General features: G+C 47.5%; 1 protein-coding gene across 3 annotated transcripts in view; it reads right to left on the bottom strand.

Moving 5' to 3' along the window:
- Positions 1 to 12,422, bottom strand: part of IL17RB (interleukin 17 receptor B) — an 18,924-nt gene extending 6,502 nt beyond the window's left edge. The window contains exons 1-9 of one of the 3 annotated variants that reach the window (XM_003818727.6): positions 12,310 to 12,422; positions 10,253 to 10,277; positions 9,145 to 9,285; positions 6,846 to 6,973; positions 5,975 to 6,101; positions 3,639 to 3,686; positions 1,981 to 2,132; positions 1,278 to 1,352; positions 152 to 251 (exon numbers count right to left, since the gene is read on the bottom strand). In XM_003818727.6, the coding sequence (XP_003818775.1) occupies positions 152 to 251; positions 1,278 to 1,352; positions 1,981 to 2,132; positions 3,639 to 3,686; positions 5,975 to 6,101; positions 6,846 to 6,973; positions 9,145 to 9,285; positions 10,253 to 10,277; positions 12,310 to 12,369 (856 nt within the window). In that variant the 5' untranslated portion in view covers positions 12,370 to 12,422. Of the gene's footprint in view, positions 1 to 151; positions 252 to 1,277; positions 1,353 to 1,980; positions 2,133 to 3,638; positions 3,687 to 5,974; positions 6,102 to 6,559; positions 6,802 to 6,845; positions 6,974 to 9,144; positions 9,286 to 10,252; positions 10,278 to 12,309 lie in introns of those variants that run through there. The other 2 variants (XM_008972084.5, XM_063602455.1) reach the window with 2 other exon arrangements.

Raw genomic sequence — 12,422 nt, 5'->3', positions numbered from 1 at the left:
TTGGCTTTCTCTGCACCCCAGTTCAGTGTACACAGGCAGCGACCCCTTGCACTGCCCACATACACACAACCCTTCCACATACTGAGTGGGGGGCAGTGACTGTGTGTCCTGAGCCACTTTGATCATCTGGTTGAAGTTACTGGGCACTTACTGTTATCCAGAGGGAAAGGGACGCCTGTTTGTGGGCAGAGCACAACTATTCCTTTATGTCGGATGCAATCGCTGCCACAAGTGGGAAAATATGGAGTCAGCTGAGGAAAAACAAGAGGCTTAGAAAGTTCACACCATGCATCAGAGCAAAATCTCACCATGACTCCTACTTCCGCCAAAACGTCCCTTCTTTCTGGCTTCACCCCTACCTCTAGTGTTGTCATGCACATTTTCCCCTTGGTCACACATCTGTAACAAAGCCCTAAAGTCAAAACCAGTGACCCAAGACCCACATGCCCAAGACTCCCGGGGTCTGAACCTAAACTTTGTACACGTTACTAACATACCAGTTCGCTTACCTAAAAGGGCTAGGTCATATCTTACCACGTAGACAAACATTTCCTCTAGAAAAAAGGAGCAGCAGTGATCCTCTTGGCTTCCTTCAGCCAGTGCTTTAGGACATGCAAGTCCTTGTAGTAAGGGAAGTCTATGGTTCTCCAGAAAAGGGTAGTAGCCATCATATCCTGGCTGGTGCCTGCCCCCTCTGGTGTGTTTGAGCACTTTTTATTCCAGGGAATGAAGCATGGAAGCTCCTTACTCTTTGGGGAGTGGCTGTGTCCCACTGGACCTCCTGTGTCCCCACCTCAAAAACTAGAGTTGAAAGAGACATACTGAGAGGTGAAGGAGCACCTACTGCTCCAACTTCCTGTGTTCCAGCTGGGTCCGCTGCGGCCCAGAGAGGACTGGCAGCCCCTCTCCAGAGTTCATAGGCTGCCTGGAACTCAAACCTTCCCATTTCAAACCCTTTGCAGCTTCATCTTGCAGTTAAAGGCTTGCGGAAGTAAAATGGTACTGCTATCCCTGAGTGTCTGTGGCAGAAAATGAAAATAAAAAGTGCTTTGGAAGGTCAGCAGCCATTAATACAAGCAAAAGGGACCACAACTGCCACGTCGGCCTCCTGACCTCAGCACGGTGGAGGCTGCAGCGAAAGAGCCCCCATGAATGCCACTTAACTGGTGTCTGCTGGCAGAAGTGCATTTGACAAGAGAGAACTCAAAAGCAATGAATGATGGAACGAACAGTCTTCTATGTCCCTTCCCTCCCCAGAGCAGCTCACTGAACTTTACCTGCACCATAGCACCTTCACTATCCCCAGTCACTGGAATCACCACTGAAGCTCGCGTTTGTTTCTTCTGGTGTAGCTAAGAGAGACAGAGTCAAGAATTATGAGGTGCCAGGTGCACTGGCTCACCCCTGTAATCCCAACACTTTGGGAGGCCAAGGCAGGCAGATGGCTTGAGCTCAGGATTTTGAGACCAGCCTGGGCAACATGGCGAAACCGTCTCTACTAAAAATGAAAAAATTAGCTCGGCATGGTGGCGCGTGCCTGTAATCCCAGCTATCTGGGGAGGCTGAGGTGGGAGGATCACTCGAGCCCGGGAGGTGGAGGCTGCAGTAAGCTGTGATTGTGCCACTGCATTCCAGCCTGGGTGACAGAGTGAGACCCTGTGTCAACCTCCGCCCCCCAAAAATTATGAGGCACAGGAGTGAGTAGATTTCGAGGCTTCCAGCAAAGCAGCTTTGCTTCCCAAAAGGACTCCTTTCACTAGACCATGTGTAAAGAAGGGCTCATTTCCTGCTTCGGAGACTTCCTTCTTTCTGTGGTTTGAGGTTCACAGTGACATCTCTCAGGATGTCCACAGGGACTTGTTTTTATCTGTTGAATTCATCAAAGTAGCCCAGCACGTTTGGACAACACTGTCCCCATTTTCCTTCAACGCACTAAGGAAAGCTGGAGGACGAGGTGAAGGGGATGAAGAGAAAGAGTACCTCAAACACCCGAGAAAACCCGATGACAGTGCTGTGAGTGCTGTGTTGGATAAGAGCCATGTATCTGTTTCCCAGGGGAGTGGTTGTGAAGTTCACTTCTACTGTCTCCTCATTCTTCTTACAAGCAGTGATGTTCGGATCCCACAGGCTTCCTGTGAGTTGAGAGAGAACCATGTAGATGAACTTGCTAACTCTTCCCTCATTTAAGTTCCCCACAGGGCTTTATGGAAACAAATCCAAGTTCTCAGGAACAATGTCCAAGAGATAGGGACGCTGCTACATAGTGAACTTTTTATCATTGTTTCCAAAGTCTCAAAGTACTTGCTGCCCAAGACAGTTTGGGGATCCGTACATCGCTGCTTTGCTAAAAACAGCTTCCCTGGGCTGAGTGTGGTGGGAGGAATGGATTGGTTCTGCTACTCACTGCTGTTTTCAACCTGTCTCTTGAGTTAAGGGATAGGGTCAGTATTTTCTCCTTCCCAGGATGGGGAGAAGGAGCTACGGGTTGGAAAACATGTCTAAGATTATAGAGCAAGTGAATTCACAGTCAGGACTACAACCACTAGAATATTTTGTGTTCCAGGAGCTTCATCCATCAGACCATTCTGCCAGCTTCACTAGATGCAAAGAAAGAAGGAAATGGCTCGTAGCTTAGAGGATATACCCTGATAGGTCTGCTCTGGCAGAAAAAGTCAGTCGTTTCATTCATGTGACTTGCAAATAAGGACTGGATTGATTTCCAGGAACAATAATGTATAACAGCAGAAATTATCTTCTCCACTGAGACTACCATTTGAGGCCCTGGCTCAGAACTGTCTTTAGGAGTTCAGGTTCAGGACTGACTTCAAGGCCCTCTGACCTCCTCACACCTGCAGTGTTCTCTGTACCCTCGGTGGGAAGCTTAGCGTCCAAATCTGCCTTCTAGCAAGGACAGCATGGACGGCTATCTGAAAGGGTACCAGGGATGCCTTGTGCAGTGAAGGGTGCCTAAAAGTTCTGGACTGATCCAAATGCCACTAGCCTCATTAGCATTCCAACACTATATTACTCAGAAATTTACACAAACCCTTGGAAACTGGGCACTAGGGACTGATAATCCTAAAGGGGATTACTACAAAATTCAAGGGGTAAAATTCACTAGCCTGTGAAAAGTGATCCTCTTTGAGGACACAAGTTGAGAGCGTAATTGTGGGCCAGTCCTTTAGCGAACTCACACTCCCACCTCGAATGTTTGCTAATCCAAACAGAAGGTTCTTAGGGTCCCCATGGCCACAGGTGGGCGGTGCTAGCGTCTGAGCAGGTGGAAGGGCTCGTAGGACTCCCATCAATCAGGAAGAGCCTTTGATTGGCACTGCTGAGCCATTTGGGCTAAAATGTTGTTAACCAAGTGGATGGGGGTGGTTCTTTGTGACTGTTGCTACACTATATAAATGTACTGAGGGTCTACCCCTTTCTGGACAGGCTGCTGCACTCAGTGGGCAAAGTGCTGGCTGGAGATCAGGAGCCATAGGTGCTTCTGCCACCACCATCGGGGGTGCTTGGATATTCGACTCTCCCCTAGGGCTCAGTTTCTTCTTCTGTGCAAAGATGAAGAGAGCTATGCTGCCTCAAGTTACAAGTTTCTTCAAATAATAAAAGCAAATGCTGTATTTACTTACCGGCCTTGACACACTTTTTTTTATATTTCATTATGTGGTCTAGGCAGCCTGGAAATTTGAATGAAAGTTTTTACATTTTAGAAAAAGGTATTTCTGCCCCACCCCCTTTGCCAAGTGCACACACACATACGCATACCACACCTGTAACAAATTGCCAAAACATTCCAGATGTAAGATGGCAAATTCAAATGGGGCTCTAATTTTTTTTTTTTTTTTTGAGCCGGAGTCTTGCTCTGTCTCCTAGGCTGGAGTGCAGTGGCACGATCTCAGCTCACTGCAAGCTCTGCCACCCGGGTTCACGCCATTCTCCTGCCTCAGGCTCCTGAGTAGCTGGGACTACAGGCGCCCGCCACCACGCCCGGCTAATTTTTTATGGGGCTCTAACATTTTACTGCTAAACAGAGAACATCTGCCCATTACGTGATAACCAGAGTCTAATTTAAATATAGCCTTTATCAAAACAGTATCTTTGATCCCTAAGAGAGGACTCGAAAACCATCCATCATTTGAAAAGGACATTTGGTAATATCTGTAGATGCTGCCCCTTCAAGGACATGAAGCCTAACACTCCCCTACCCTCACCCCAGGGTGGGGTAGAATTAGTGACTTGTTTCCAAAAACGAGAGTTGGGAAAAACAGTAGATTTACATGGAGAAGTCTGGCAGTCCCCATATTAATCTAGTGTTGATGGTGACCCCCAGCCTGGTGTCATGTGGGTGCCATGGACCCCTGATGGGATAAGAAGGGCCCGGCACCTCTGTGGTATGAATTCCCTGTCTAATCATGAGACAAACATCAGACAAACCCACACTGGGGGACATTCTACAGGATGCCTGGTCAGAACTCAAGACTGTCAACGTTCTGAAAAACAAAGACTAAGAAACTGTTACAGACCAGAGGAGAGACACACAGGGACTACATGCAACTGGAACAGAAAGAGGACATTCATGAAAAAGCAGGTGAAGTCCAAATAAAGTCTGGAGTTTAGTTAACAGACACGTACTAATGTTGGTTTCTTAGTTTTGACAAATGTATCATGGTAATACAAGACGTTAATAGGAGAAGCTGGGTGAGAGGTATATGGAAACTGTACTATCTTTGCAACTTTTCTGTAAATCTAAAATTATTCCAAAATAAGGCTGGGTGCGGTGGCTCACTCCTGTAATCCCAGCACTTTGGGAGGCCAAGGTAGGCAGATCACCCGAGGTTAGGAGTTTGAGACTAGCCTAGCCATCATAGTGAAACCCCGTCTCTACTAAAAATACAAAAATTAGCTGGGTGTGGTGGCTCATGACTGTAATCCTAGCTTCTTGGGAGGCTGAGGCAGGAGAATCACTTAAATCCGAGAGGCGGAGGTTGCAGTGAGCTGAGATGGTGCCACTGCATTCCAGCCAGGGCAACAAGAGCAAAACCCCGTCTAAAAAATAAATAAATAAATAAATAATAAAATAAAAGAATTCCAAAATAAAAAAGCTTATTTGAAAACAAAATGAGGTTTGCTCTCATCAAGAAAGTTGGAAACCACGTGTAGTAAATGGTGCAGCACCAAAAACACCCTGGACCACAATCTCCAAGACCAGCAGTGAATTGGAAATTACCGTTTGGCTTTGATGCCTTGCCTGTGACACATGACAGGATGGTGGTATGGGATGGGTGACTCGGCTCAGATGGACCCTTCACACACACCATCCTGTCTCATCCTCATCACAGCCCTGTGTGTGACATTGCAGCTGTGGTACCAGAGAACTGGTCCTGTGTCACAAAGCTGGGGCAAGGGCCCAGCATCCAACTCAGGACCACCCTGCCTCTCATGGACAGCTTGGGGACAAGCCAACTGGAGTCTGTAGATTCTCAGAGGCCCAGCCATATGCAGCCCACTCTAGAAAGCTGAGATAGGAATGAACAAACATTTTGCATCAGTGATATAAAGAGTGGCTCAGGTGCATTGCTCTAGAAGGACCAAAGTGTGAATGTCAGCTTCACTTTTATGTGTGTATAACCCAGGGAAAGTGACTTAACCTCTCAGTTTCTTCATCTGTAAAATGCAGCTATCCCAACCTTGGGGTTGCTGAGATGCTTAAGTGAGATGATGCATATCAAGTATTCAGCACAGTGCCTGGCACACAGGAACAGGCTTTTTCCTACATTTTACCTGACTTTATTCTCTCTGCTCTGTGGGTAAAGTATGGTTACTACTGTGTCCATGCTTTAGATAAGGGAACTGAGATTTAGCAAGGCCAAAAGCCTTATCCAGGGTTCCCTGGGCTCTCTCTGTACATATCGCAAAGCAGGCATCCCAGCAAGACAAAGAATAATAAACAAATGAGGAAGTTTACCTGGTGAGGTGAAATTCACAGACATGGAAGGGCCATCTTCATTCATATTTGCATTAGGAATATTATGGGCCCCAATGAAATAGACTGTGTTCAGCTCTACAGGGAAGCCGATGTAGGAAAATGTCCACTGAAAGGCAAAGCAAGGAACTCTCAATTCCCAAAACACTGCAATACAGAAACAGTATACCTTAGTGTGTTGCCCTTTTAGTTTGTATTTCATTACTTACTCTGTGAAAACTTAGGTCTCCAACCAATGTCTACTTAGGGAATGGGCAGTACACAATTTACAGAATCAGAGAAGTATAAAATTTTAAAGCCAGGATATAATTTAAATCCAGTTCTCTTCCATTGGCTGGTAGGGAAAAACTGAGGCCCAGAGATGCTGACTTACGAAAGGCACAAAACAGAGAAGTAGCCGAAAATGGGATTTGAACCAAGGGATCTTGCTCTAAGCTCTGAGTCATAGCTATTTACCAGCCCGTGTGAGCAGCACATCATCCATGCTCCCCAAACAAAGGGCATAGCTTTCAGCAACAATTAGCCAAATACATAAAAGTGTCTATGCCCGGATACAGTGGCTCATACCTGTAATCCCAGCACTTTGGGAAGCTGAGGCAGGCAGATCGCTTGAGCACTGGAATTCAAGACCAGCAACACGGTGAAACCCCTCTCTACAAAAACTACAAAAATTAGCCAGGTCTGGTGGCTCATGCCTGTAGTCCCAGCTGCTTGGGAGGCTGAAGTAGAACGATCGCTTGAGCCCAGAAGATTGAGGTCGCAGTGAGCCATGATCGCACCACTGCACTCCAGCCTGGGTGACAGAACAAGACGCTATCTCAAAAAACAAAACAAAAAACAAAAAAGTGCTTACTTTACCACCAGAGGGTCTGGTCTGAGTCTGGAAGGCCTCTGTGTAATTGCACCTCACACAGCTGTAGGACTGGAAGTTGCTTTTGCCCGTCACACAAATCTTGGTGGCCTTCAACAAGCGGATGCTGGCTGCCGAGATAGGCAAGAGGACATTGGTTTATTTAGCACTTGCTGTGTGGCTGACTTGATGCTAGATACTTTACTAGCATGCTTTATTTTATGTCTTGGTTCATATTCACAATAGTACTGAAAGGTAGGCACCACTGTCTCCAGTTTACAGATGGGGTTCGTGAGGCTTAGGAAGTTTCAGGGAGCTCTGCTTAAACTTAGAAAACTCATCAGCAAGTAGCAGATACGAATTCAGATTCCAAAGCCCAAGCTCCCTCCTCCTCATAGGTCAGCTTGAATTTCATAGGATGCCTGCAAAGGTGGCTATAGCTCTGCACTATTCTGGGTCTCTTTTAAGAGGAAGAGGCTGGCCTCAGGGAGACCCACAAAGACCCTCCAAGACTGTCATCACCAAACCACACCTGTTCCGATTGCACCGTTATCCATGCTGATTCTTCTCCCTGAAGGTCCTTTCCTCCCATGATCTACCTCTTCAAGTTTCACTCTTTTAAAGCCCAACTCACTCATGCACCACAGCCCATAACCACAGCTGACAAAGAGCTCACTCTGTGCCAGGTAAGGGCCCAAACCCTTATGGCCACATCTCACCTAAAGCAACCTCACCAGGGACCCTTTCCAGCTCCTCTCGCCCTATCCCACTCAGATGAAGCACAGCTCCCTTCTGGGACTCCCCTGACATTGTGCCTGTGTCTGCCTCCCCTACCCCTCTGAATCCTCCTGGGTGGAGACTGTAGGTGACTCCTCTCTCTGTGCCTGGCACTCATGGATTCTTGACCAGGTAGACTTTTTTCCGATCTGAATTTAGCAGATGGAAACCAAAAGGGTGGGCATTAGGATCCCAGGAGTAGCTCACTGAAAGAACTCATATGGTGCCTTGCAGCACAGTCTTGGGGAAATGCCAAAAGCTTCATGACGTCATCTGGGAAGTGGAAAAGTAATCTATCTAAGCCAGTGCTTTCCCTAAACTGAAGTGGGGTGGGGAAAATCATCTCTCACCTTACCTTATCTTCTTCCATGAAGTACATACACAGAAAAGTACACACATAAGTGTACCACTTGATGCATCGGGACATTCATGCAACCAGTATGCAGGTTAAGAAACTCCCTCAGGTGTGCTCCTCATACTTCCTTTCAGTTATTCCTACCCCAGCAGGAACCACTACCCTGACTTTTATTTATTTATTTTTTTTGAGACAGTCTCTCTGTCACCCAGGCAGGAGTGCAATGGCACAGTCTCAACTCACTGCAACCTCCACCTCCTGGGTTCAAGTTATTCTCCTGCCTCAGCCTCCCAAGTAGCTGGGATTACAGGCATGTGCCACCATGCCTGGCTAATGTTTTGTATTTTTAGGAGAGATGGAGTTTCACCATGTTGGCCAGGCTGGTCTTGAACTCCTGACCTCAAGTAATCTACCCGCCTTGGCCTCCCAAAGTGCTGGGATTACAGGCATGAGCCACCGCACCTGGTCTTTTGCTTTTTTTTGAGACGGAGTTTCACTCTGTTGCCCAGGCTGCTGGAGTGCAGTGGTGCGATCACAGCTCACTGCAAGCTCCGCCTCCTGGGTTCAAGCGATTCTCGTGCCTCAGCCTCCTGAATAGCTGGGATTACAGGTGCGCAACACCACATTTGGCTAATTTTTGTATTTTTAGTAGAGACGGGGTTTTGCCATGTTGGCCAGGCTGGTCTCGAACTCCTGGCCTCAAGTGATCCACCCACCTCGGCCTCCCAAAGTGCTGGGACCGCTCCTGGCTACTATCCTGACTTCTAAACACTAGATTGGTTTTGTTTGCTTGGCACTTTCTGTAAATGGGATCATATGGCATGTATGCCTGCAGGCATGCACACAGATATAAATGTACAAACTCTTTTGAATCTGCCTTATGTTTGTGACATTCATCCACATTGTTGTACGTAGTTACAGATCATTCATTCTTGTTGCTGTGATGGAATTTATTTGGTGATTCCTTTCTACTGTTGGGCATTTGAGTGCTTTCTAATGTTGCCTATTATAAGTAGTGCTACTGTGATCATCCTAGTATGTGGCTTTTGGTGCGTGTATGCATGTATTTATGTTGGTTATGCGTAGGAGGGGAATTAATGGTTCATATAGTCTGCACATTTCTGATTTAGTAGACACTTTGGGCCTTATCTCTGATGGATGCAAACTTACCATCTGCCCGGAGTACCCAGCTTACATTCATCAAAATTGAATAGTCCCCTGTTGCAACACTAGTTGTAACAAGTTCTACTCGGAGGTCCCTCAAGTCTCCGGGGATTAGATCATGTTGTAGCATCCACTCTGGAGATGGCCCTGGGAAAAAGCAAGACTTCCATGACACTGTCTTTCCCAGCCCAGTCTGATGCCATGCCATCTCCTCTCAATGACTCACCCCAAACCTTCCCCCATTCACAATTCCTCACATCTTTTTTTTTTAATTAAAAAAATTGTTTTTTGTAGAGATGGGGTCTCACTCTGTTGCCTAAGATGATCTCAAACTCCTGGCCTCAAATGATCCTCCCGCCTCAGCCTCCCAAAGTGCTTGGATTATAGGTATAAGCCACCACGCCTGACCCAATTCCTCAGTTCTTCCTGCTAAGGCCAAATGTTTCTTAGTGCTGGCTGATTTATAGCCCAGATAATTTTGATCTAACAGAAGTACTCTCAACCTCCTGGCTTTCACCTACAGAGCACGTGGGACCACTCCAGGTGCCTGTGTATGTACACATGTATATATTTAGTGTATTTGACATGTTTATTAGAGTCAGGCCTGCCTTCCTCAGGCTTCGGCCCTGGATTTCAGCCAGCTGGCCCACACAGCCCCCACTTTCCCACCTCCTAACCTTTGCTGGTGCCATCTCTCCTCCAGCTCACTCTTCCTACCCACATTTTTTGGGCAGAAGCCTACCCATTCTTCAAATGCCACCATCTCAAACACCCGCTCTCCTATGAAACATTTGCTTCTCGGTCCCAACTCTAAGTGACCTTCCTTCCACGGCCTTGATCTCCCTCTGCAGAGTGGCAGGCATCACTTTCCACCTTGTATGGCAAGTCCCATCCTGACTGGCCAAGAGGCTAGCCTGTCTGAAACACGGCCTCATTCCCACAGAGCCCCAGAGTTCTGCTTCGAGCAGACAGAGACTTCATCTGCATCAGCCAATAAAGCAATGGTTCACCCTGTGTCTGGTCTTCGATGACCTATTGCCTATATTAGGCTTCCTAAAAGTCCAACTGTGCTTTCAATGTAAAGCCCCAAATACCCATTCTCTAATGCACCTACCAGTTTCAGAGCCACATTGAACGGTCTGTGGGAGAGAAAAAAACCAAGCGTCATGTTGAAGCCGGCAAACCACAAGCTTTCCTTTGCCAAATTAGGCAGAACACCATTTTCCCCTTAAATGCATATACAAGTGACAAACTTTCAAAGAAAAGATGAACTGGTTCTGCTTCACAGCTTAGGGGGGAACTAAGCTGTCCCACTGTAGGCTATGACGGACCATGGATTAGCCATCAGTATACCTGATCCTCAAGCCAGTGCATAACCTCACTTGAAGACCACAGGTGGGTCTCCATCTGTCTCTGGATGTCAGCCTTCCCTGCTGCAAGCAGGGGATGACTTGGGACCGATGTGAGGCCCCTTCACACTCTAATGTTTAACTCTAGGTTTTTAGGATGGCCTAGAGTATTTACTGGGCTACCCCAGGTTAAGGAGTAGCTATGCTAAGGAGATAAACAAAAGAAAGCTCTGAATGCAGTCCACGGTACTTTCCTCAGGTTCTTTAAAATGTTCCCCTTCTAACACAAAAGGACTCACTGAGCAATTCACGAAACCATAAGCAATTATTAGTGTTCAAGAAAGGCTGGTACTAAATCGTTTGAAGTTAGCTGCTCGTGTTTTATCATAAGAAAAAATAATTTGTGCTTTGGTTCTGGAATAAAATACTGAACTTAAAATATTGGGGCTTTAGGCAGCAGCAAGCTCAAATGACAAGACTCAATGTGATACGTCCAGCAGCTCTGGAATATCCTGCTGAGCATCCACATTTCCAAACACCTTCTAAGACCTCCTAAGACTTTTGATGGTTTGAATGATTTGAGTTTGAGCAAAATTGTCAATCATTTATTTGTCTTTTAAAAAATGAACTCTAAGGGATATCATCAGATTTTTTTTTCCTTTTTCTGAGACAGAGTCTCACTTTGTCACCCAGGCTGGAGTACAGTGGCGCAGATCTCGGCTCACTGCAACCTCCGGCTCCCGGGTTCAAGTGATTCTCCTGCCTCAGCCTCCGGAGTAGTTGGGATTACAGGTGCCTGCCACCATGCCCGGCTACTTTTTGTATTTTTAGTAGAGACGGGGTTTCACCATGGTTAGCCAGGCTGTTCCCAAACTCCTGACCTCAGGCAATCCGGCCGCCTCAGCCTCCCAAAGTGCTGGGATTACAGGCGTGAGCCACCGCGCCCGGCCAGACTTGACTTTTTTTTTTTTTTTTTTTTTTTTTTAACAAATGAGCCATCATACCAGGAGCTGAGTTCTTATCAAACGGCCGGTGAGAGGCCAAGCAACAACCCTAAATGCTACCAAGCTCAAATTGCTGGCCTTGTAGCAACTACAGCAAAAGGGATGAATTCTTCCCTTTAGTGCGAAGAGCCAAGAGGGCTTCTGAACTGACACAGAGGGGAAGGATAGGAGCTGAAGACATCAGGAAACAGTGAATGGGGTTTGTCCACCAGCAGGTGACTACGGAGCTTGATGCTATATGCTATTCTAAGAGGGCAGCGGTATCATTTCAAAGGTTATTTGGGGGATGAGCTATTTTCTCTTCAGTGACCCAGAAGATTCCCTCGATCATTCAGGGTACTGGGGAAGAAAGGCAACTGCCTTCACGAGTGAACATGGCAATCAATATGGCCAAAAAGGGAGGGGGTACTAATGGAGAAACAGTTCTTGTGCCCCAACAGGTGAGCAGACCCCAAGTAACAATAACTACGTGCCAGGCCCTTCGCCGCTAATTGCAGGCCATGTCGTTATACCTTAAGAGACCCTGGTGGGTTCGGTACTGCCCTTCGTTTTACCGTACGGGACTTGGAACTTGGTGAGCATAAATGACAGAACCAACAGTACAGGGTGGCATCTGAGACCGGGTCTGTCTGATTCCCAAGCCCCTGACTCAAGCAACCTGACGCCGATGTCCGGGGCTGCCCTGAGGGTGCAGGCATGCCCCTCGAGCCGGCAGTCCGCGCACGCCTTCGGGGCAGCCTGGACTGGCGGATCAGACGACGTCAGGATCTGGGCTCGAGGGCCGGGAGATGAGGGAAGAGGTGCTGGCGGGGACTTACCGGCTCTCGGGGTACGGCGCTCCTGCACAGCGCGGCCAGGCTTAGCAGCACGAGCGACATCGCCGGGCCACTGCGCGGGATCCAGGCCACCCGCACGCTGCGCTCTTATCCCG

Source organism: Pan paniscus, chromosome 2 (genome assembly GCF_029289425.2).
Source record: "Pan paniscus chromosome 2, NHGRI_mPanPan1-v2.0_pri, whole genome shotgun sequence".
In the NCBI taxonomy this organism is placed as follows: Eukaryota; Metazoa; Chordata; class Mammalia; order Primates; family Hominidae; genus Pan; species Pan paniscus.
This window is presented reverse-complemented; position numbering and strand designations above follow the sequence as displayed.